The sequence below is a fragment of the Mercenaria mercenaria genome, chromosome 18, assembly GCF_021730395.1.
Source record: "Mercenaria mercenaria strain notata chromosome 18, MADL_Memer_1, whole genome shotgun sequence".
Lineage (NCBI taxonomy): Eukaryota > Metazoa > Mollusca > Bivalvia > Venerida > Veneridae > Mercenaria > Mercenaria mercenaria.
In genome coordinates this window covers 59,110,047-59,137,751 of record NC_069378.1, presented here as the reverse complement: position 1 = coordinate 59,137,751, position 27,705 = coordinate 59,110,047, and the positions used below count along the sequence as shown (strand labels likewise).

Here is a 27,705-nt window from a genome sequence, read left to right as displayed (position 1 = left end):
GAAGCTGTAACGGAAAATATAATAGAACCCGTCACTCGCTAATTTCACTGATAACTTAATAGATACGTCGGTCATAAATTCCCATAAAATATTTAGCTTCGGCACTAATAGTCCCCTATTTTATCTGCGATTAAACTAAACTACCGAAGAATGCATGTCTACCTTCTGTGAAATATGTAAGAACTTTGTTTTCTTAGCTTTCTCATATAAAAAGCTTTATGAAGGGAAGTCTTGGGTATTATTTTTATATTTTATGAAATTTTGAAGTTAACGATTATTGAAAGAAAAGACCCATTTCTCGCATTATGCTGGATAGATACATTTGTTTCGTTTCAAACACTTACGAATCGTTTTAACTATTTTGGTTTATTTTAGTGCAAACATTTAAAATGTATATTCTCATTTAGATAGATCTTAAGGGCGGTAAGGGCTATTAATGCGCGCATAGAAACAAGATTAATGAAATAAATCTACTCGTTGAACACTCTCTTATTTGCACTTAAACGTCGTACTGCCGGCATATTGTAACTACAAGTTTAAACAAAATTCAAAGTACCCGCAAAAGACAAGATTTAAAATAGTTAGTTTTAGCTCTTTATACTTACAATTTATACTATGAGTAATATTGTATCACCAGGGTCAGAATCGGCTGCGAGGACAGTTATCAGTGTCGTATCTAAAATAAATATTAAAATTTGATTAAAAAAACAACAAATTGATGAGATTACAATCTGCATAAAGAGAGAAAGCAAATATACGTGCAATTTAAACAAAATATATTTTCTACATCAATTTTCTTAAGCTAGTTTTACAATTTGCCAAATCTTACCCGCAGCTGATCCATCAATTATACACTGACTGTAGGAAGTGGCACCGAATACTATGGCCTGGTCAATATCAGTAGCTGTAAACGTTATAGTAGTTGTACCTGCAGCTGAAGTATCATCTGTCGCTCTAGAAAAAAAAACACAATTTATGATAGCATCGAAATGAAACACATGCTATAACTTTTCATCAAATTTCTGCTTTTATTGATTAGCTGTAGCTTATTAGACGAAATGCCTTAGTTATGTTCCATCTATTTTTGAGTTTAACGTCACACCGACACAATATAGGTCATTACAGCGACCTTCAAGCCTTTCATGGTGGAAAAGGACCCAAGCTGCCCCCTCCGGGCATTATTTCATCGCAGTCGGGCATCTTGATAGAACAACTGATCTTCCGTAAGCCAACTGCTACCTCATAGGAAGAATTCTACGTCCTAAGTCAGGCTCGAACTCACGTCGGTAAGGCGTCCTTAAAAGTATCTTGAATTTACCATCTAATACGGACCTATCTAAAAAAGTGGACTCGTAAATTGAATGACAGTCGAAAATGTGAAAAATAGGAGAATGTCGAAACAGACACGGCGATTACGTTAATTGACTATTGATATTACGGGTCCACTACCTCATTTGATTTCTTAAAGAATACATTACATCTGTAGTTAAAATATTAATATTTTGTCATTTGCAATTTAAATGGACGTGTCAAAAATACATGTATTTTTCACTGCAATCTGTGGGAGTTGTTTTATAATTTGAATTACAATCTTTGCAGGAGGGTACAGTGTATAAAATATGGAACGAAATATGGCAAAGATTCTCTCGTTTGTGAAGAAAGCACGCTCTATCTGCCCTAGTTCTACTTTTAAAACAAAATAAAAAAACAAGAGGTAAAAATGTCTTCTTTTAAGTAGAAATGTATATATAAAGTAATGCTTTATATGATCTAAATATGAATGATATATAACAGACATGGACCAATAACCATTAGATATCACAAATATACAAATTTTGACCAACATTGTTCATACTTCTCAAGATACGCACTAAAAGGGACGTAATCAGATGTTAACTGTATGTTGAATGTTAAAAGTGAGTGTGAAAAGAATGTCTTTTTCATGAAGAAAGCATGAACATTTGTAGTTAATTATTATGAAGTATGCTGAATCAAAACTGTAATATACATACGATTTGTCGGCTTGATTTACCCTAAAATGAGACCAAAAACGGGAACGGTATTCTATTTATTTTAATCAAATATATTTAAAAATGTCAAAAACTTGTATTCATAACCTTAATCAATTATAGCCCTTGACACAATTTTTATTGAATTATATTTTGTGAACATTCAATATACATGGCTCCGAACATACGATATGATATCCTTAAAGGGGAAGTTGTTGAAAAAATTTCATTCAATTATTCAAAGGGCAAATTAACTCATTTTTATAATTAAAAACTAAACATGAATACATGAACTGACTTTATGTTTGTCATGTATAATACATCAAAAGATAAACAAAATATATACATTTTGAGCACCTACAATTACATAAATAGATTTACATTAAAAAGTGCGGCCACTTTAAGGGTCGTGTTTTTGTATGTTTTTGTAGTTGTTTTACATTTAAACATCAAATTTAACTCTCTAAATCATCTGGCTGTAACAGTATGTGACATTGTAATGTTTTCAGATAAAATGACACCTCTAAAAACACATAAAATAATAGAAACGGAGATGTGTACCTTTACAATTGATATCTTAGAACTGTAATCGGTTTTGCAGTATTTCTGTCTCAAGTTAAAAGACTATCACAATAATATAACTGTACATACTGTAAATGCGTTTGACAAATGCACATGCCCTATACATGACTGTGTTATTGCAGTGGCATTTTTTTTGGTTCCATGAAATGTACACCATAGTGGAACCCAAGTGTCAATGACTCTTGGTCCATCCTAAGTAAACAGGATTAAGCAATTCAAGGACCACAATAATGTCTCTCCCCAAGCATCACCTCATTGATAAATGGTTCTAAGGTCATGCTAGAAACGTGAAAATCGGGTAGTTAGGATGTTTTATATACTGACTTAGAGCTTGATGCTTTTGTTTTATAACATGACAATGTATTGTTCCAAAAGAGTGAAGTATGTTACAAAATGTGGTGCATCATCTTGTATAAGATGAAGCATTGTTATAAATAAAGACTCTCTTCATGCAAACGGACAGACTGTATCACAATCAGATAATACATAAAAGAACATAATGCCCAAAGAGACATACATACAGCATTTGTATGCACCCGCGAGAAAGCTAATCATGTTATGCATTTGTTTGCCGCAGATGCATTAAAACAAAACCACTAAGGTATAATGTTACGCGCAACAGACACTGAGACAAACAGTTTTTTTCTACAGTAAATCGGTTTGCTTGTTGTTAGTTGTATCTGCATTTGGCCATTCCAAAAAGTACATACTAACTCATTCCATAGCAAGCCATCTTCACGGCATGAAAACAAGAACAAAAGTCGAACAGGAAAAGCCACATCTAATAAAAAAACATGCACCACTTAAAGATAATGCTCTATATGCATTATCTGGTTGTGATACTGTCTCAAAATGTTTGCAGGCCTTTTCTTATGGCTATACCTCGTTTACAGGATTTTTGAGTGCACATGACAAATGGAATGATATATTGTCCTATTAAACAACAACATATGTAAGTTAGTAAATATATTTTCTTAAGGATGTAGACACATTGAAAGCAACCTCTTCTGAGATGTTCACTTATCTAGCATAGAGTATTGTATCAAGCAGGTTGTATTTGGGGACAGGCGTTTATAGCAAACACTGCAATTGCTAATCCTGCCCGACAGAGAATAGACAAATGAGCTGGTACTTGATTTCAGTTATTTCATACAATTTGTAAAGCTTCGCTCCAGCGACAGGAAACTTATCAATGTTACTACAAGAAAAGATCCACAGGCAGATATAAATGTACCTAAGCAAATTTTGTATGTGCTTAGTCAGCTCAGTCATGTCATTGTGAAGGCCTTTGCTTTTTGCTGGAGAGTGAAATACTGGCAAACCTATCGCTTTTTTATTTAACATTGAAAGGGTTGTTACGTCTTAAATTAATAGCTGTTTTTAGGTAACCTGATCCTACCCAGCGGAAAACTCCTACCTTAGATTTTCTTTCAAGTTCTGCAAAAATTTCAAACGTTCACAAAAAGGGAGATGGAAAGGGAAATAAAAACAAATGGAAATTAGTTGACGATACAGTCTCTTATGTTTCTATCTATAAAGTACAAAATATATAATTTTCTTTAATATGTAACTATGACATTTCTAATGTTCTATAAAAATGATAAAAATCTATTTATCATTCCAACTAGTTTCCTTGGACCCGGTGTTACTCTAAACAGACAATTGTTCTAGTCCTTACGATTTTGCTTCTGAGTGGCACTTACACTTTATTTGACAAACAGCAAATATCAGCCAACAAATAACTAGAACGGCCTGCAATAGTCATTTCACCATTATAGCCTCATCGACTATAGAGAAATACAGAATATAACCCACATACTCGCCTTATGCGATCATTTCGCAGCATTTAGTAAAGACATGATGTATGTATATAAGCCGATTTGGAAACTAATATGTAATTAGTTGTCGAAAAAGCTTATCTTTGATAACTCAATTTCTATAAGAATAATGTGTTTGTAAACTAATCGATTAACCTTGACTTTCAATGATTTACATCTAAATCCATTTGGCATGTTTTCCTTTTATGTCTATATTATATATTCATAAACAAGTAAATTATTTGTGTTACTGGGGTGTCTGCAGTAAATCACTGCACTTTAAAAATTTGTATAATTATAAACATAAACATAGAGCTATGTGATTGGGTTCAATATGGGAAAGGCAGTCTGTGGTGAAGGTCTTGCCAGCTCAAGGTCTACCTCTCATATTAACAAATTAACCCTTACTCTGCTAAATTTCTATAGTGGACTTGTCCATTTTTCAACTTGGACAAAATCATTTACTGTTAAAAGGGTGCTTAACAGAAAGGTACTGACTGAATTGCGAACAGTGCAGATCATGTTTTATATAATATGCATTACAGGGAATTAAATTAGATGCTGTAATACAAGAAGAAAAAACCCTTATGGAGCCTCTCTTTTGAATGTTACTCTTTTTTTCATCGTAAAATCTAACTACCAATACTCCCAGTACTTAATTAGAACTGTAAGATTGATGTGACAACGCAGGAATGCAGACTATTATTTGAAACACACTTTGTATGTACATGTTAACTTGTTTTATAGGAAACCCTTCATGAACCTCCAAATGTTAAGAATATTTAAATAGTTTTTTAACTTCATTAATTACTAGAATGTATTAAAATGAGTTTAGTTTACTTAAGTGATATAATATTCATACTTAGAAATAAATTCATCCTATGAATGAGAATTTGTTTAACATTTCCCCCCTTTAAGGGTCTCATCTATATCATTTATCTGTGTCTTATTTATATTAAGAGTGTATAAAATGCAACTTAATAAATATTTTGTCAAAAATTATTATCTATAAGAGTCATAAATTAACGTTTTGGAAATTGCTGATTAAAAAAAATAAATCACCGGCCCCTTTTGGTTCCTGATTCTAGGCTAATTAATGTCTATGAACCGTGTGTCTCTTCCTTTGTTTGGCTTCAGCTCACTTCAAAATAATTATATACAAAGTTTCGTGTTTTCTTCACAAACGGAAATAGAGAATCTGTCATTGGTCTTCGGTTAAGATCAGAAAATCCCAACCCGAGGGCGCACCGCTCAAGTCTTAAACGAGGCTGTGCCGAGTTTAAGACTTGAGCGGTGCGCCCGAGGGTTGGGATTATCGATCTTCACCGAACACCAATGATGGATTCTATTTCTCACTTACCACAACAGAAACAATGAAAACAAGCATGAAAATATGGAACTATTTAAAACGCGGGAAATTGACGTCCGTAAGCAGAAAAGACGTCATGACATTTCAGTGACGCACAATAACAAAGTTCCGCTTTAGTTTTATCGTTTTTAGCGTAACGGTACGTTCTTATCAAAAAGTAACGAATTTTGAATCGAGAAATACATTATAAGGAATGGAGAGAAAAGATAAAGGTACCTGATTTTTAATTATTTTACATAAATAATATGTATATTCAGTGCATGAAGTAGTCCGTCACAGGAGTGTGGGATAACCCATGTGAGATAAGATTTTCCAGCATTTTTAAAAATAGAGATTTTTCTGTCCGGTAAGTGAGAAACATCTTTTCTCTATAACCCATCGCTAGCAAGCAATTTTGCATCAAAAACATATATACACAATTATTGAAATATAGCTGTATAACTATTCAAAATACTTTGGATAATTTTACTGCACATTCTGACAGCACCAGTTTTAATGAATTATCACGGTGACACGTCTGACTGGCCTAAATACAGTTATTACCCTCTAGTTTTTCCGTATTTATTTGGAAATAAAACTTGGCATTTCCATCTCATTGTACGGTGATCAACAGGAAAGCAAGCCTCGGGCCCTAGCATCCAAGTATCTAAACAGTTCAAAATAATTTGAAGGGATTTTGGAGACGGTCACCAAAGAAATATACAAGTGAAATTAATAGGAGTCTAAGGTATAAAGATATATATATGCTATGCGGAGAGAACCATCAAGTATATTATTTAGAAGTATGGATGCATATATATACATACAAGGCTGAAAGAATTAATTAACTGGCCAGTTTCTTGTCTCGTCGACGTCTATTACTCATGCATGTAAATGCGTACATGCTCATGATACTAGGTGGAAATAAATCAACTTGTCCGCTTCTTCCCCATTCATCGTCTGTTATTAAGGTAAGATATGTAAATACATAAGGGGTTGGTCAAATCCAACTAGTGAATTTCTGTTCCTAAACGTCTCTTTAATCAGAGCTGTTATATTTCGATCTATTCTGATCGTACAGCTCATAATTTATGTTGTTTGAGTGCACTATTTAATTTTTTAGCTTGAACATTTCGGCTCCCCTTTAATCGCTTTGGGTATTGTTAATCGCCTCTTGGATATGGTGCCTGCCTTTTAATTTTGTCTTTTGGCAGTTTCTGTGATATGCAGGCTCCATTTACTCTGGTCACCCCTCTAAATTCCAGTTAAATTCTAGTATGTTTAGTTTTGCCCATTATTTTCTCGTTTAGAGCAAAACCATTATTTCAACTGGAGACCTTACGCCGTTTTTCATGGAAGTAGACTCTGTGTATCATTGAAGCTTCCATTTACACCTCCGTATGAATACATCTACGGATGTCGCTAAATTATTTTCTGGTACCTATAACATGTGTTGAGTTATGCTCAACCAGGGGCTAGAGGGCGTGGACGGTAGCTTTCATTTACAAAACCGTAAATGAACAGGCTCAATCAAACCGAGCCAGCAACATTTTCGTTCATGTCGTCTAGGGCGAGCTGTGGTTTTCCACTTTTTATATTTTATTCTATTTTAATACAGTATTACACTCTCAGTCATATAATTCTATAATAATAGAATATAATTCGAGTGATATACGTGTATATTATAGTTTACGGACATAGATCATATAATGGTTTTCTCATTAATGATATAAACCTTAGATTGAAAGAACAAAAAATTTCTAATATAAAAAACGAACTCATTGTGTTAGCTCCTGAATAACAATTCGAGACTTTGAAGTATCCACAAATAACTGTGTCATTTCTTTTATTTTCACATCAAACAATGACAACATGATACAAGAGTATTAAGATATCAGTATGCTAGACAAATGTTATATTATATTGGTCAGTCATTCATACGAAAGTCATTAATGATGTGCAAATTTCATCAAAATATTTTATAACATTTTTTGTTCATGTATGAAGAAAGTTAATACTGTCAGTAAATATTTGCTAGAAATTTCATTAAACTATTTAGTTAAAAAAATCATGTTTTAACATATTTAACACTGTCAGTAAATATTTGTTGGATTTGACATTTTCAGATATTCACAAGTGAAATGTGAATAAGCATTTACGAAAACAAATACAAAACTCAAGGAAAATGACCCAAACATCGATAAACTTGTATCTCATTACTGGTATCATTTTCCAAACAAATCACAGTAAGTACGTCACACACACACACAAATACAGTACTAAAGGGAATAGCACAAAATCTTGAACACTTAATAATAGTTTATGGCTACATCTTTTCAATGGGAAATCAAGTTTCATTTCATTATTACATATCATGAAGTTCGTGTAGAACCAAAATAAGTTAAGATTTTTTGTTTAACTGTTTGCAATAAATTATAAGCCTATCACGGCAGTTCAGTTTACAGCCAATATGTCATCTTAAAAATGATATAAGTACTACAAATATAATTAATTATTCAAGAACGCGCATCTCACCTAAAATACCTGCACTATAATGCATATAGAAACAATTTGATAAACGCCGGTATTGCAATATTGCAAAAATATCTTGTCGGTACTACAAGATTTTACCTTTGTTCTTATACGCTCATTTTCATTTACTGCCAAAGGGGTATCAGTCTTCAGAGTTCTTTTTCAAACAAAGTGGGTCTAATACACCTGATTAAGATTTCATTGTAATATATCGTTTGTTAGGTTATTTCAAACATATGTTTAGAGACAAAGCATTCATAATAAATCCGTTTGAAATTACGGATTTTTTACACAAGATACCGGCATTTTAACACTTAAATTTTTGCTACAAGAAAAGCCATCAAAATTGCCAGCATGCTGAAACCAACAGCTGCCACACCATTGCAAGAATCAGCAACTGTTACTGTGACTGTGGTTGTCGATGTGTGACTTCCGTCATCGGCTTCGATTACAAGATTGTAACTTGGATTTGTTGCTTTGGCGAGAGTTTTGCCTGTATTTACTTGGATGACACCTGTCGCAGCAGCAATTTTGAAGTCAGTATTTGTGTTTCCACCTGTACATGTAAAACATTTTTCTAGTTATGCACAATGTAAAGAAAACGAAATTACTTTGCTTAACACTATAATGTTGACCTTATCGGTTTAGTTGATATAAAACAAACAATTGAATGAAGTATTGACATGCAATACTCGTACAAAGTCCCCTACTGGAAGTTGACTAATTTACTTTACTACGGTATAAGATAATGTTCTGATTACTGTCAATGATGTATATACAATATTGTACTGCATATACAATATGTTATAACACAAAGTTTGGATATAAAATCTATAGTTGTACTATTGACCTATGACCTTCAAATAGGGCCTTGACCTTTAAGATAAAGGTGACATATTGTCCTATATTGGGGTAAATTTACGTCAAGAAATATTAAAATCTATTGATGAAAGACAGAGTTATGGATCGGACACGACATCGCAGACGAACAGGCGAAATGATAGACGGACAGAGGGAAAAGGGCAACTCTAGTCCCCGAAACGGGTTTCAACCAGTAGGGGACAAATGCAGGGACAAATTTTCTTTAAATATTTTTTGACTGTTTTTTTCAAAATACTTTTGAATTTCCTCCGTGATACACCAGCTAAATCCCTCAGATGACATGTATATCTGGTGCAGCCAAAATAGCCCCTTGATAATTAAAAAGGCAGTGACAAATATCTTTTATCTGTTGTCAACATTTCTTTCCCACTTTCATTACGATATTAACTGACCTGCTATAGCGTGAGTAACTGTGTCACCGGTATCCGCATCAGTTGCTAAAACAGTGGTCAATGTGGTATCTGCAAAAATGGCGGATATTCATCAGTCAAGATATCACTTTAATTAACACGTTAGCAAACTTATTTCATAAGGCATACAATTAATTCAATAATATAATAAATAATACATAAACGTCATGATTGTGTAAATTTTGAACGATATGCCATGTGAGTTTTCTTCTAATACCTTTTTGCGTTATATGGCTGAACCTCATTATTGTACATGTTAGGGCTGTGCTAGGGAGCGTGACAGATGTTGCGTGTTTCAAACCCTCTCATGAACAGATTCGATCAAACCGAGGTATTGTTTGTCTTGGCTTGGCTGCGTTCTATGTTTCCAAAGGATCTTCTCATAGATTTTATCTACTGTCACAGCATCATAGTTTAGTGTTGTATAATGTTACCCCTTACGTATACTCAGTTAACGAATAAAATACCGCTTAGTCCAGTGCTAGAAAGCATGATGGATGCTGCACATTTCATTTCCTTTCATGAAGAGACTCAATCAATCCGAGTCAGCTTTTATTTTTCTTCGTAGGGTTTTATACTTTTTTGGCAGATTTTATTGATTTTTTTTTGTAGAATATGAGTTTAAACACACATAATAAGCATTTAAATGTCACGTAAGTGCTGTATAGTTTTTCAGATATAGACAGCTGCAATTGATTAATTTTAAACATATGCAAATGTCTTCCTAAGTCTCAAGGTGTTTTTAGGTGAGAAGTTCTCTTAAAATTCTTTTCAAATTAAAAGGAACACCTATCCTTAATTCTAAAAAGTGCAATTTCTTATAAGACCAATACCAAAATCCCCTGCACAATCTCTAAAAATAGGAAACGAATTCTGAATTTGACATAACTAAACTACACCAGATACATGAATCCGTGTCTATTTCGCTTATATCGAAGATGTAAGAGTGTCATCAATCAATTATTTTATGGTAGTTTCTTACACGCTGTAGCTTTTTAAGTAGTCGGCGAAATACGCCAAGATTAACACATGGTATATGAATTTTTACATAAAAATATAATGATAATGCATTATGAAAATGTGTATTTGTCCCAACCTGATACTCAAACAAATGAGCAAACTGTTTTGTTCAGGCAACATTAAAACCTGTGGATAACGTTGGAGTGTTTACTCGTTAAATGTGCTTAAATATTGAAAACTCTAATCCAAAACAATAATGATGATTGCTGTAAGTTAAGGCATTTTTAAATGATATCTCTTTTGTTCGACGACAGAAGACAAAAGAAATTTCTGAAATGGATATTTATGAATTTCTATTTTATGTAATTTATTAGATAAATCCTACACTTTTGTGTCTGCGTTTTTCCCCTTTTTGTATCAACAGTGTCAGTTATAATTTCTTTTTTTCTAATTTCGTGATCATGTAACATTTGCTTAAAATTACTCTAAAGGGTAGCAAAGTCATTTGCAATAAATGTACAGAATTATAAAAGCGCACACGTATTTGATGTTTACATAATCAAATAAATATTTAATAAATTATTAACAATGGTCATACGACGTTAAAACAGGTACTCCTATGAAAATGTGTTTGGAAAATGCACATCCTTTAATTCGTGTCTACATTGCACGTTTTAAAATAACTAATTTAAATTTGCATAATTTAAGAGAATATGTTATAAGAAATGTTAAGACAGACTGAAGCTTACCTGCCACAGAACCGTCGAGAATGCATGGACTGTATGATGAAGAGCCAAATGTCGGTTCATTAACATCAGTCACAGACACAGTAATGGTTGCCGTTCCCGTCGTAGGGTCGTCATCAACCGCCCTATCACAAAATGTTTTAAAAATATAACTATGTTGGCTGATTTGTGTCATTTCCTGTTTTCGCTCAGAGAAAACACGAGATTTAAGGAAATAAGATTGAGAGGGCACGGGGCGAAACCTCGTTTAACAGCGGAGATACGGAAAGAAAATACTAGATTTAAGAGACATAATGGCGGACCGCAGAGCATAAAGACGATAGGTAAATTTAAGTCTTCATTCAGTTTTGCCCTTGAACCTAGCCGTCTGAGATTTAAAATGTCATCTTTTCGTCTCGTGCTTCCGCTGTTTAGTGACTTGTTCGTCCGCGCCGCCGACATTTAAACTTCTTAAATCTCGTGTTCTCTTTGGGCAGAGTCGCGGTGCGAAAAGACGAAATGGCATAAATCAGCAACCATATATAAGAGCTGAATGCATTAAGACTTGAAAATATCAAAGTAAGTGTATTCCTAACAGATAAAACGTATTTAACTTGATAATTTAAACTGCAGTAATATTAGCCCTTACCCTGCTAAATTTCTATAATGAACTTGTTCATCTTTCAATTTGGACAGTATCATTAACTGTTAAAAGGGATGCTTACAAAAAAGGCACTGACTGAATGGCGAACAGTGCAGATCTTGATCAGACTGCCCAGCATAATAAGGATTAAATTACTGATTTTACGACCAATCGTGAAACTTTCGTGAAAGGAAGCTTGTTATTTCTCATGAAATATCAAAGAAGCATATAGCTGAATTGTTACGGTCGCTTACGCATAGCCTGTGCGTCTGACAACTGCATCAGGGAGTCGACTCTTTGGCTCAGGGGTAAGAGCATTGGTCTTTCACGCGCGCGATCTGGGTTCGAATCCCTCCACAGGCAGTTGGGATTTTTCATCATCAAAATTCTATCCTCTTTAAGGTCTGTTTCGCCCAAAGTCGTAACATGGGGGATCGTCCGGGAAATGGCTTACACGTCATCACATATGATGACTTCTTGAAGAGGGGAAGTGTTACTGTCGCTTACGCATAGCCTGTACATTTCTGTTACGGCTTAAATTCGTGCGAAAATAAAAAGTAACGTTAAACTAAAATTAAACCAAATGGATAAGATAATCCTCGGTCAGAAAAAAGTTCTAAGTTTATCCACTATTAAAACACATCAAGTCCATACTGATTGCACACGGTGTATTATCATTGTTTATAGCGATAGAACATTGTTTCAAAGTTCAAATTTAAACTTTTAAAGTTTAAACCCACTTACTCAACTTCTATTACGTAGGAAGTAGTTGTCTCGTAGTCAAGAGCGGAGGTAATTGTAAGTTCACCTGTACCAGCTACTGCAAAAGGAGTACCTGTAGACAGTAGCGAATAAGTTATCGTTGCAGCACCAGTGGCTGCAAGCGTGTGAATTGTTGTTGAAAGAGCTTGGTCTTCGGCAACTGACAAACTCCCACTTCCGGTTGCAGTACCTATAACTGGTGTTGTCCATTCGGAAAGAGCGGCCTCTGTTAATAGAATAATTCTATATCAAATATTTATATTTAAATTATCAACTGGTTTGTAGTTATTCACACGCATTGAAAACTCGTGGATAATGGGCCCTGAGTTAGCTTAATGCAAACAATATGTAGAAAACATAGACTTTGATTATTGTTACTGGATCGGTAATTCGTAGCATGCATATTAATTCCTTGCACATTGACGTTGAGATAAATCATTTCAGACTGATTTAAAACTTTGAGATATCAATGTCTAAACAGACTAGGCATTTCGGAAATAAATGTGTTCAAATAGATTGAGTTTATTAAAAGGTATGGATCAAACTCGAATGAATTACTCAGTTGTTTCTTTATAGTGGAAATTACAGATAAATTCGAATTTGCTTTAATAGATTTCAATATATCGTAATTTACATTTGTTTAATTATCTAATGAAAGACATTTTTTAATAATTTAGTGTTGAAAACATTTACCCGTTGGCTGCGATTATGTTAAAACTGATTATTTGTAATGTCTTTGATGTAATCATTACACGATAGGACAAGTAATATACATGTATATAAATAAGTGAATAAACGAAAAGCCTTTCAAACACACTGGATTCGAAAATGACTCGAACATAAAAATAAAATTATAGAGTATGAGAAAATATTTGTATATTCAGAGCCAAAAGTTTATAAACGCGAGCGCTTTCGGCTTTCAAAATGCCTTTTCCAAGGGTAGCATAAATGAAAACAATAATTGCGTATTTTTGTAGTTCGATATATAAATGCTAATATACAGAACATCAATGAGACAAAACGTGCCTGCAATGGTCAGTAGTATAATAAGTGAGAAAATTAACCTGCATAGTATTTGTAGTCCTTGATAAATATTCATCAAATTGTGCTAAATCTTACCTCCGGTATTAAACAAGACGATTAATACAAGTAAACCGATAAGAATCCTGGACTTCATCGTTCCTTCCTAAATGCCTTTTCTGTTATCAAATTTAGATATATCTGTTCCTTCGGTAAGTTCCTGCTGTGCCGCACTCTGGGTTCCGTTCCTTTTTATACTGAAAATCCCGGCTGTTTCTATGACTGTTTCCATGGCTAGATTTAACAAAGAGCAAAATAGATCAAAACAGTGACAGCATTCCTGTTTTTTCATGAGAAACATCCTGCACCAGGGATCAAGTCAGAACAGAAACAGCAAAAGTCGTATGATGGAGTATTGAAGTTTACTCTTACGTCACTTTTGCCAATGGAAACAGAGAATGGCTCCTCCTTCTGTAAATATGTTGAGTTTGCTTAGCTACCATGAGCATTTATTGCAGGCGAAAGGCGTGTCTGTCTTACTGACATTAAACGCATTGAGCGCATGCGTAACATAATGAGGGAACAAATTGTAAACCGTAAAAATGCAACCAAATGATTTCATTGACAATATTGAATAAACCCATCATTTCGAAATCTGCGAAGATCAAAATACTTTTTTAATTCTAATTTACCTTTATCAGGGAAGACATATACAGACCATCAACTAAACGGATATTTGACTGATCTGAACGTCATTTGCCAAGGTAAATCGAAATAAGCATAAGTTTCTTCCAAAGTATTATAAGATATATCTGATAATCATAATAAATAAAATTGTATTACATAAATTTTAAACAGTTCATATGTTATATTTATGACTTATATTTATGAATTTATGAAATATTATCAAATGTAAACATATAATTCGCAATAGTTCTTGTCCCAGTATTATTGTCTTTGAGGATTACTTTTGTATATGTACAACAAAATATTTTCATTGGCATCTTATATCATTAATTATTAATTTCAATAAAGCCTTAAATTTATATATCTTTACAAGATCCCCAGAACATACATCGCTTCTTGTTGTATATTTAACTTTTAAGTGACATAAAGCAAATATTTTTTACGCAATGTATTGTTTATGTTTCTGAATTGTGACGTGTGTAAAAATGTTTTAAAACATTCAACACAGTACATGAACGGAAAAAATAACAAAGCTTTAACATGTACTTTCGATTAATATTTTCATTTTTGATCAACATACTTTACTTTTGGACATGAATGAAATATTGCAATTAGTCAAACTCGGTGAATACAGACGCCCGGACAACCTTGTAAGCCTATCATCAATATATTTTGTGTTGTTCATACCGTTTTGCACGTTTAGTGAGAGAAACTGGTAAATATTATGTGATGTGCTATTTGTTTATTTTAGTTAGTTTACTACGGCCATTGAAACAAAACTTTTAAACACATATTCTCAATTAATCCATAGTAAGTAGAGAAAACGTTGTTATAATTATTATTATATAATAATAATACAATATAATAATAATAAAACGTTGTTATATAACCCGCATTAGATGTACTTTGTTAAACGCATGAATAATTATCATTTCAGAAAGATTAACATGGCTTTGGGCGAAAATCGTTCCAATTTCTGCGGGAATTGCAATAAAATCGTTGGATTGTTGTTTGCGGAGGAAATAAATAAAATGTTATTCAATAAAATAAGACGGACCAGTTTCAAGTGACTATAAGAAAGTAAAGATTCAGATATTTTCCTATTTAGGAAAATATTATAATTGTAAATACACAAACATACTCATGCAGAATAATATTCTAATCAAATACTCATTGCGTCTTCGGGAATCAAGAAAATAGTAATATATGTTCAAAAGTGTTTGTCTTGAGCTAGTGTTAATTGTAAACTGATAAAATAACCAGAAAGAAAATGACGGAATATTACATCAACTGTCTTTTATCTATTTTTAACTAAAAATGGATCTATCGATGACATGAAATTTTTCTAATGAAACAACTTGGATGTTTCTGAAGTGAAGTATTAATGTTTGTGTTCTTTCTACCTTTGGCAGCTTTGCACGAAAAATATTTCTAACGTGCTTAAGTATTTTCGCAGTACATTTTAATAATTATGGAATGTAAAAATATTTATAATGAACTACGTTTTCTCACTAAAATAAAGTTATTAAGATTTAAAAATTGTTACAAATTACGCCGATTTGTATACTTCATGTGAATCATTAGGTAATGTTTTAGAAATTCTTAGAACATTTTTCTGCAAGACACTGCAGTATGCAGAGCAAGTAGGAATTACAATCATCAAGAGAGGTTGTTCTCTTTGGAAGAAATCAAGATCTTCACTTTTATACATGTAGCATATACTATTACAGACCATTGTACCTATGTAGAAAATATCAATGCACTTTTTGTAAAGGTTGCTCCTGCTAATTTTGGAGACACATTTCACATTACAGTGTAACTATAATAAGTCACGATTTCGTAGATCCACAACGGTCTATTTTACTTTTATATGTACAAATGGCTCTGTAAAAGTTCCAAAGGTAGCGCAAAAGCTTAGTCATTCAACTATTTTTAAAAATGAAATTAATTTTTTATCGACCAACAAAGGATAACAATCTATGTAAACGTTCTGCCTTTGAGTAAATTCTTTTGCTCCGACGGACAAGGTAACCTTATAATATTGACTTTTTGAAAACAACATATCAACTGCCTAATGATTAATTTGATTTGAAAGGTTAATCCAGTGATCAATACTCACACTTCCTGACAATGACATAATTTTTTATAAACTTTATCTAAACATCTCACTGAGAAACTTTTTATTTACAGATATCACAAAGATACATATTTTTAAGTTTGTTTTAGGAAATTCATGATTTCTTCATCTAAAATATAATATCAAATAAAGTAACTACATTTGATAAAATATATGCAGTGATACATTTTATAGGGTTGTTTAGCATTTTATAAAATTACAACTACAAAAGAAATGAATTCACTCTCTCAGCTGTTGTTCGCGTAAGTTTACAAAGTGAATACGTGTAGTGTACGCATGCACATGATGGAGCTTTTTTGTTATAATGCAATCACATTGTTTGAGGTGTGAAGATATTTTCTGTGACAACTCTCCAAGGAAACAATAGTAGCATTAAAGTCAAAGGCATACATGTCTAACAATGCACAATTTGATCACGTTGCAGGATGTACATGTGCCATATAATTGTAAACAGAAATGTTTTATTTCTTTCAATGTACCTGTTGAGGGCACAGCAGATCGACTAACGGTGTTTGTATAATTTCTTTTTTCCATATGATAAACAGCAATGTTGTCAATGCACCCGTTGAGGACAAGGCAAAAAGATTAATTGCAGAAACCAATCGGTGTCTGAAGGAATTCCAGATTCTTTATAGATTTTTATTAGCTTTATATGTCTGTCAATACGCGTATAACACTGTAAATGGACTGAATGTAGACATCTAAACAATATTTGTAGAAATTATTGTTCTTACAACATTTCTAAAATAAGATGCTTTTATAACTGCCAAATGGTATTGAATGGTTCGTCTATAGCTTTGTTGACACTTCTCTATATATAACATCCGAGTTGCTATTTGTCATTACTGAGTAGCGTCTGGTTTGATTTCTACTGAAGGTCGGAACCATGCAATGGAAGGCCGGTGCGCCATGCAAATTGCAAAATGACAAATATTTACTGCTAAATGCCAAGTACTTAATGCTAAATGCCAATAATTTTTTAATGCTAAATGCAAAGTACTTAATGATAAATGCTACATACCAAATGCTTAATGCTATATATTTAAAGCTAAATGACAAGTAGCTATTGCTTATTGCTAAATGATAAATGCTTATGGCCAAATTATTTAACTCTATTAATTAATGACTTCTGTTAACCAATGAATGTAACATTTAAGACATATGATATTCTACCAGTCTGACTTAAACAATAACATGGTCTACCGACCATAAGCACATTGGACTGAAACTTTTTACTATTAAAATGTTTAGAAAAATGTTTTAAACAATGAAAGTTATGTAACAAAATCCAATTGCTATTTAAAAGATGCTTTCATACAGTGATATATTGAGCTCTTTTTAGCAAGCATTTAGCAATTAGCATTTAGAATTTATTGTTTCGTATTTTTCATCTGTTTAAAAGCTGCTTTTATACACTGATATATTCAGCTCTTTTGAGCAAGCATTTAGCACTTATAAGGATTTGGTATTTATTGTTTCGTATTTCTCATTTATCATTTGACAATTACCGTTTGACAGTCAATATTTGAATTTCAGCATTTTGAAAATAGCATTTTGCATTAACTATTTGTCATTTAGCATTTGGCAACTAGCATGGCGCACCGGCCTTCCATGCCATGCTTATGGTCAAATGCTAAATGCCAACTTGTAAACCCTAATATTAAATTACTTAATGTTAAATGCTGCATATCAAATACTATATGCTATAGACTCATGGTTTAAAACTCTATGGAAATCCGGTGCACCATGCTAATTACCAAATGCCATATACCAAATATTTAATACTAAATGCCAAATACCTATTGCTAAATGCCAATTATTTAATGCTAAATGCCAAATATTTAATGGTAAATGTTGCCTACCAAATGCTTTATGCCATATTCCTAATGCTAAATGTCAAATATAAAATGTCAAATAGCAAATGCTTATTGCCAAATAATAAATTCTAATTTTTATATTATTTAAGATAGATGTACTTTTTCAAACTAAAGAACTTTTAAGCATCTGAAAGCGTGTAATGTTCTACCAGTCTGATATGAGGCAATAACATGTTCTTCTAGTCATGGGAATATTCGTCTGAAACTGTATACTATGAAATGTTTCAAAAAAATCAGATAGAGACAAAGTTATGTAATGAAGGTTAGTGACTATTTAAATGATGAATTAACCCACTGATATATTCAGCTCTTTATAAGAATAAGGACATAACAAACAGCATGTGACATTTCTTTTTTTTTTTCGCATTTCACAATTAACGATCAGCATTTTATGGAAGACCGTCGCCATGTGTTTTGCCAAATGCTACATGAAAATAGTTGATGCTTATGCCATACACCTAATGCTAAATGAAAGATGCTTACTATAAAAAAAGGTAATGCTACTGCAAAATGATGAATGCTAATTTTCAACTTTTTAACTAAATGAATTAATGATCTGTATCTCTTAAACTAATCAATGTGACTTTTATTGTTTTGAAACTTCAACTATTTTGAAGGATGCATTCATACATTGATGTATTCAGCTCTTTATTAAAACAAGCAGGTAGCAATAAGCATTTGACAATTATTGTCTAGCATATTGTAATTAACAATTACAATTTATCATTTGATAATAACCATCTGACGGTCTATATTTGAAATTAAGCATTTGACAAATAACATTTTGCATTAACCATTTGGCATTAAGTATTGGGCAATTAGCATGGCACACTGGCCTTCCATAGCATTTCACACTTGAAAATTACCGTTTGATAGTTATAGAAGGCTGGTGCGCTATGCTAATTGCCGAATGTCTGATGCCTAATATGTAATGCTAAATGCTAATCACTTAATGCTGAATGCCAGTTATTTAATACTAAATGCCAATTACTTAATGCTAAATGCTACATATCAAATGCTTTCTGCCATATAATTAATGCTAATTTCCAAATGCTAAATATCAAATACATGTAGCTAATGCTTATTGCTAAAAGATAAATTTTTATCGTCAAAGTCTTTAACTTTGAATTAATGATTTCTATCTCTTAAACTAATAAGTTTTAACTATTTAAGACGTATCATATACCAGTCTGACATGAAACAGTAACATGATCTACTGGCCATAAGAACATTGGACCGAAACTGATTACTCTTTAAATGTTAAGAAAAAAGACATAAAAGAGACAAAGTTATGTAACAAAGGCCAATGACTATTTAAAGAACGCATTCATACACTGATCTATTCATCTCTCTTTTTTAAATAAGCACTTAGCAATAAGCACTTAGCATTTATTGTTTTACATTTCTCAGTTAACAATTAGCAATTATCGCTTGACAATTACCATTTTGACAGTCATTGTTTGACATTCAGCATTCGGCAAATAGCATTTTTAACTACTTGTCATTTAGCATTTTGCAATTAGCTTGGCGTACCGGCCTTCCCTAGATAGTCAATATTTGACAATAAGCATTTTGACAAATAGCATTTGGAAATTAGCATTGCGCACCTGTCTCCATTAGATTTCTTTGCCATGTGGCATTTTTGTCTCATTTTAAACTGTTTGAATGTTTATTCGAAATTATTACGCTGCTATTTCTAGTAATTCTGGAATGCTTTTACTAATTTCAGTTGTCTTTCCCATTATATCATTATTGAAAAGCAGACATAACATGATAAAAATAATAATTAAAGTAACAGGAGCTGGATAACTAAAATCAATTATCCATATTTGAATAATGATAATAATAATAATAATAAAGTCTTTGTGTACGGAGGAAGCACTACTGGTCATGGACCAAACTTCCCTGTGGTCCTCCGTTATATACATTTACATGGTAGTATTTACCAATATAAAATACAGTTTACACGAGAATATATTTTTGGCAGTGTACCCTTTCATCAAACTTCATCAATTTCAGTTCTTGAAATAGTGATGAAGATGGTGTGTCCAGGCCTTTGTCGAGTATTAATCTTGCTGCTTTTTTCCCCTCAAATTTTAGGATCTGGTCGGACAGGTCCTTGCTACAATATCCCCATATTGTACAACAATAGTCAATGTGTGAGAGGATGTAAGCATTGAAAAAAATTTACGGTTTGGTATAGAAAGATAATGTTGTATTATTCCTAGCAAATACAGCAGTGAGTGAATAACATTTTTATTATTACTTTCTCAACTTGTGCTGACCAAGAGACCAGGAAGTGAGATGTCTATAGTAATTCCTTGCAGTTTTCCTTCTGATCTATATTCTGTATTAGATTATATCAAAAAATAATTATAATTAAAATGTAATACTATTAACAAATAATAATAATAATAACAATAATAATAGATAATAGTGATATTATTATTATATCAATTTTAACAATAAACTTAATTATTACATAATTTTAGCTCAAATAGTAACAAAGTTTGTTTTTATAATGATCATTATCATAGTGTTTTATAATTCTGTTAATATTTTCAAATCCCTGATAATATTTATAATATGCTACCAATGATAAAATTAAATTTAATTATATAATATCAATATTATCTAAAATAGTAATTAATTTTATAATGTTTATGATCAAAGAGCTTATATTTCACTAAAATTTGATAATTATGATTTTTCAATATTCTTTTTCGCAGTAAAACTAATGAATTGATTTGTGTAAAGAATGAAATTGTTATACTTAATGTTGTTGTTTTTTTAAAATGCATGGAATCATTAACCTACTTCTATGCTAGTAAAACTTCTTTTTATGCATCCGTTTCATTCTGTATACTGTTGTTGAAATACTAGTCTTTGATTTGATGAATTTAGTGTATGAAATGTTACGTCCCCATCGCAAATGTAAATTCGACTGTGTAAATTTAAAATTAGGCGGCAAAAAAAAGTCAGCAACAAAGGAATGAAGCCAGCCAAGACTGCGGTCGCTTCGCATGTTCCCAATGTGTTTTTATCTAAAACCATTGTTATAGTTTGTCAGGAAATGCTCTACAAATAAAAACAAACAACAAAAATGTTAAATTGTTCTTCGCTGTTGTCACTTGAACATGTTTTACCACTAACCGGACGGTACTGGTACTTATAAATTATATTCCAAGGGTACATGGTCTTAAGGTTATTCCTGTTTGTGCACTAAACTCAAGTAATTTCCTTACGAACGATCAGTTCGATCCCATTTCTTTTGTTTTGTTTTTCGTATGTTTTAAATGAAATGAGAAAAGGATTTTGTCTTCACCGATTCCAGATATAAGTCGTTTTTTATACATAAAAGGTTTCGCTCTCTGATATGATTCTTGATAATTCAATTTAATACAATCATATAAAGTGTTTTACAATACTTGAAGAATTTTCTGTTTGTTAAATGATTCTGACAATTGTCATTTATAGTCAGGTCTCATTGCTTTTTTCTGCAATTTTCAAGTAATTAATACCTGTAGGACTAACGTATTTCTTTTAAACTGTCTGACAATAGGACTGTGTCTTCATATAAAATTTATTCTGTTTTTTTTTTTCGGATTTCTCATCATGCCCTGGTTAACAAAAACTATATATTTTGTTTTTCGAGAGACTGGCTAACTTTTTACAATATTTACATTGTATTCACAATAGATGTCGTGTCTCAGCTTAAAATATATAAAAGGCTTTCCAGAATAAAAAAGGAAATTCCATTTGTCCTTTTTTTGGGGTGATATTGAAAAATGATTATACAGATATATAACACATACAGTAGAGCCATAGATAGGGTAACATCCCCCCACGTCCCTTTTAACAAAATCAAAATGAATTTTCAATTTTTCAAATACAGTAGAGCCATAGATAGGGTAACAACACCCACGTCCCTTTTCACAAAATCACTTTTCATTATTCAAATACAATAGAGCCATAGATAGGGTAACATCCCCCCACGTCCCTTTTAACAAAATCAAAATGAATTTTCAATTTTTCAAATACAGTAGAGCCATAGATAGGGTAACATCCCCCACGTCCCTTTTCACAAAATCACTTTTCATTATTCAAATAAAATAGAGCCATAGATAGGGTAACATCCCCCACATCTCTTTTAACAAAATCGATTTTCAATTTTTCAAATACAGTAGAGCCATAGATAGGGTAACATCCCCCACGTCCCTTTTCAGAAAATTACTTTTCATTATTCAAATACAATAGAGCCATAGATAGGGTAACATCCCCCACGTCCCTTTTAACAAATCAATTTTCAATTTTTCAAATACAGTAGAGCCATAGATAGGGTAACATCCCCCCACGTCCCTTTTCACAAAATCACTTTTCATTATTCAAATACAATAGAGTCATAGATAGGGTAACATCCCCCCACAAAATCACGTTTCATGTTTCTTTGAATATTAAACTACCTCGTGGTAGGCATAACAAACTAACAACTCGGGTTTTTAATGTCACATACATTTTATTTGTAGAAAGGGGAACATTCCCCCACATCCTTTTCACCAAAAATCACTTTTCAGTTTTCTTTTAATAGTATACAATGTTAGGGTATGCATATAAAATTAATAAAACGAGTTTCAAATAACATAAACAGTAGAGCCATAGATAGGGTAACATCCCCCCACTTCCCATTTAACAAAATCACTTTTCATTTTTCACATACAGTAGAGCCATAGATAGGGTAACATCCCCCTACGTCCCTTTTAACAAAATCACTTTTCATTTTTCACATACAGTAGAGCCATAGATAGGGTAACATCCCCCTACGTCCCTTTTAACAAAATCACTTTTCATTTTTCACATACAGCAGAGCTATAGATAGGGTAACATCCCCCCATGTCCCTTTTCGCAAAATCACCTTCTTTTTTTTCTTTAAATATTGAACAACCTCTTGGCAGGCATAATAAACAAATTGGCAGGCATAATAAACAAACTACTCAGGTATTAAATGACACATACCTATAGCCATAGATCGGGGAAATTTCCCCATCGTCCTTTTCACAAAAATCACTTTTAATTTTTCTTTAAATAGTATACAACGTCTAGGTGTGCATATAAAATTCAGGAAGCGAATTTCAAATAGCACATACAGTAGAGCCATATTTAGGGGAAGATCCCCCGCGTCTCATTTAACAAAATCATTTCAAAATATATAATATTTAACATCGTGGTATGCATGAAACCCTTACAATTCGAGTTTCAAATGGCATATACAGTATAGCCGATTAGTAAAAATGTTTTTTAAAAAGGGGAGGGGGGGATGTTACCCTATCTATGGCTCTATTGTATGTAAAAAAATGAAAAGTGTTTTTGTTAAAAGGGGACGTGGGGGATGTTACCCTATCTATGGCTCTACTGTATTTGAAAAATTGAAAATTGATTTTGTTAAAAGGGACGTGGGGGGATGTTACCCTATCTATGGCTCTACTGTATTTGAAAAATTGAAAATTGATTTTGTTAAAAGGGACGTGGGGGATGTTACCCTATCTAAGGCTCTACTGTATTTGAAAAATTGAAAATTGATTTTGTTAAAAGGGACGTGGGGGGGATGTTACCCTATCTATAGCTCTACTGTATTTGAAAAATTGAAAATTGATTTTGTTAAAAGGGACGTGGGGGGGATGTTACCCTATCTATGGCTCTATTGTATGTGAAAAATGAAAATTGATTTTGTTAAAACGGACGTGGGGGGATGTTACCCTATCTATAGCTCTACTGTATTTGAAAAATTGAAAATTGATTTTGTTAAAAGGGACGTGGGGGGGATCTTACCCTATCTATGGCTCTATTGTATGTGAAAAATGAAAATTGATTTTGTTAAAAGGGACGTGGGGGGATGTTACCCTATCTATGGCTCTATTGTATGTGAAAAATGAAAATTGATTTTGTTAAAACGGACGTGGGGGGATGTTACCCTATCTATAGCTCTTCTGTATGTGTTATATATCTGTATAATTATTTTTCAATATCACCCCAAAAAAAGGACAAATGGAATTTCCTTTTTTATTCTGGAAAGCCTTATAAAAGAAAAACAGTTTATATATTTAGTTAACCTATGTTAAATGAAAGATATTTTGTTCATCCAGCAAATACATGTATGCTGTCTTTTTCAAGATTACAACATTAAATGAAACTATTAGATAAAAAAAAGAACTCGTTGATCGGGTTAGCGTACGATACAAACACTTTCCACGCTAGCATCTACTTTGTTTAATTATACGATGGTGTTTATCACATGGTTCAATTTTATAACTTTTCTTGATTTTCACATTGAGATTAGTTTTTATATGCTTATTGCATTAAGTACACAACTATCCCCTTCTGTAATGTTTCTAGACTTCATAAGTATGTTGAACAGGCTATCTTTATACCGGAATTAACATGTACTTTTATTTATATCACTTCCATGAATTTAAAGCTGTATCAAAACCATTTTACAATGTATTCTTCTTAATGTTAATGTTATAATGTATTATAATAGTATGGCCTGATCTACAATGATATTGTATTTTCCAAACTTGTTTAAAATTTGCTTACTGCAGTGTATTCTGAAGCTAGTCTTGTTTCCAAGTGGTGTTTTTGCCAATGACACCGTTCCATAACTGTGCCACACTATGTTACTAAATGTGTTTGTCTTGCCCATTTTGTCTATGTTTAAAGCGTATAAACCTACCGTTTATACACAAATACATGAAAACATGCATAAACCTATAATTTATACACACATACATAAATACACTGTTGTATGTTTTGTTTTGATAGGATGCGTTCTATCAAAATTGGCTTTTCCAACGGATCTTTGTCTGTATTCTATATACTAAAATGTAGTTATGATGTTGTATACTGAAAGATTGTTACTTAATAGATAATTTGCTCTTCGTGGAAATGATTGTTTGTATCTCTGTGGAAGTGTTTGTTTGTACTTGTATCAACTGAATCACATTTTGACTGCCATACATATTTCCAATCAGCAAATTTACAGTCTTGAAAGAGCTAGAAGGCAATGGCATGCAGAACCTCTTTAATATTTTTAACGTTCAGCTTAAAGTTATTATGATTTTTTTACATAAAATTAAATCGAAAATAGAAAAAGTGGAAACTCCACAAGTCGCTCAATACAACAAAAGCGAAAATGTTGCAGGGTCGGTTTGATTGAGCCTGTTGAAGAACGGTAGTAGAAACTGATGCTACCGTCCACGCCATCTAGCCCCAGGTTGAGCAGAACTCACCATTTACATATGCTACAAATACAAAAAACAATTTAGAGACATCCGCAGATGTGTTCATACGGCGGTGCACATGGAACCTTCAATGATACACTAGCGTGTAATTCCATGAAAAGCGGCGGATGGTCCCCAGTTACCATGGTTACAATAATGTTTTTTGTGGGTTTTTTTGTTTTTTGTTGTTGTTGTTGTTTCCTTCAGGCCCAAAAGAGCGTAACCCCGTTTATTTTCAGAAAAATTACATGTACATATTAATGACATCATTTTTAGTTATCATATATAACATATAGTCTATGAAGGATAACACATCAACAGTAGTGAATCTATTCGTCTATTGTCAACAAATAATATGGGAAATAATGCAGTTTGCTTATATGCTAATACCATAGACATGTAGCTGTTTTTCAGTTTTCAAATTATGAACAGTATAAATGTCACATATATCCTATACAAAGTATTAAATTTAGGTAAGACATTTTTGTTAAACTAAAACAAGTCTTGCGAAAACCGAAAGGCAAAAAATCGAAATTCGAAATGCAAGACAAAGATGATAGGGTATATAGTTTTATTGTTTTTATTTCAATAAAGGGAGAAAATTCTTACATGTTCTTACTTATTTTCAAATTCTGGTTATTCCTACAGTGATTAATCATCATTTATGGTATAAGATATTTTGTATTATAAAAAAAAAGGAAAAGGGGGATAAAAAACTTAAACAAAAGGCTCAATGTCAATATGGAACAGCATGGAACAGCATGCAATCTGGAGTGATGTTAATTATAAGACTTCAAAGTAATATACACACTAATATAATAGAGCGAAAAAAAGAAAAAAGGAGGGGTGCAGTATCAGGCGGACCTAAGTTCTTAAAGGACCTCGGACATTTTCCTATTCAGATTGCCTATCCGATTAAGGAAAAAGTGACATAGGGATAGACTTCTGAAATTGCATAGTTACGATAGTTGAAGACCATTTCTTGATAAATGCGACTTCATTTTACAAGTTTATGGACAAAAAAGAAGACTTTGTAGACATTTCTCATTTTCTTTTCTATTAAAATATGAACTTAAATCATTTTTACGTTTTAAACATCTTTCCCCCCAGTGACGTAACAAAATAGTTCACATGCCTTTGTAAATAATTATTATATACGTATGCTGCAAAAAATGGTACTTGGTCACAGGGGGAAAGTGTTTAAAATTGAAAAAAAAACTACGTACAGGGTGTCAGCAAATAATTTTTTACATAAATATTTGACACTTATTGCATGTGTTTCCTAAACCTTACATATCTACAGCTTTAATCATTTTTTGTAAATATTTCAAGCACAGAAAACACTAAACTAAATAAATAACGGACATAGAAAGTCAAGCTAGAAAGCAGACAGTTCGTTATAAGTATATTTTATAAATTTTTCATTCAGATCTGTTACCTCTTGACAGTCTAAGTCAGTAGATTGAGTGTCATCTGGATTGAGACAACTGCGTCTGTCGTAAGTCAAGAACCAAGCAAGTGGTTTAGACATATTACATATGTGTCTTCAACGTAAACATGACAAAGAAATACAAACGAACTTCTATGGGAATAGTGCCACTTTGGTGCAAATTATTTACCTTTTGTAGGACACAACTGAAGCGAACCTAGAATGCATTTTAAGAGCAACATTTGCTTTTATTCGATCCAGCATCCTATACCCTAACAGAATTACACCAGACACCATCTCATTAACTAACCCAGTTGCTTCCAGAACTTACACTGACACCCATAGAACTAATACTGACTCGCCCAGAACTAACACTGAGACCCCCAGAATTAACATCAATTCGCTCACACATATGAAACTTATTTTGAAGCCAACTGAAATACTAGTAAGGACCTCAAAGAACTAACACAAACACCCTAAGAATATCTATATAAATGTTGATACTAGCTAGTGAAGTTCTGTTCCACTGATATAAAATGCTAAAAGTAAGACATCCCTGAACCCACAGTGGAATAGGCAGTCTCCTGCGCTCTACCCATTGTGCTAAGAGG

The 27,705-nt window shown here is 32.6% G+C and overlaps 1 protein-coding gene across 1 annotated transcript; it reads right to left on the bottom strand.

Annotated features, from left to right (window-relative positions):
• Window positions 1-7,565: 7,565 nt before the first annotated feature.
• Window positions 7,566-13,976, bottom strand: LOC128550703 (protocadherin-11 X-linked-like). Its single transcript, XM_053530274.1, has 5 exons — window positions 13,790-13,976; window positions 12,653-12,896; window positions 11,290-11,411; window positions 9,563-9,631; window positions 7,566-8,844 (listed from the first exon to the last, which is right to left on the bottom strand). Exons 1-5 carry the CDS (start codon window positions 13,845-13,847, stop codon window positions 8,603-8,605), a joined length of 735 nt encoding a protein of 244 aa, XP_053386249.1. The 5' UTR covers window positions 13,848-13,976; the 3' UTR covers window positions 7,566-8,602.
• Window positions 13,977-27,705: the final 13,729 nt, after the last annotated feature.

Excerpts from the sequence above, each read along its gene's own strand:
- LOC128550703 (XM_053530274.1), bottom strand. The coding sequence starts at position 13,847 with ATGAAGTCCAGGATTCTTATCGGTTTACTTGTATTAATCGTCTTGTTT. Across the intron at positions 11,412-12,652 it reads TCCTACGTAATAGAAGTTGA|GGCGGTTGATGACGACCCTA; the intron begins GTAAGTGGGTTT and ends ATTTTGTGATAG. Across the intron at positions 9,632-11,289 it reads TCTCGACGGTTCTGTGGCAG|ATACCACATTGACCACTGTT; the intron begins GTAAGCTTCAGT and ends CCATTTTTGCAG.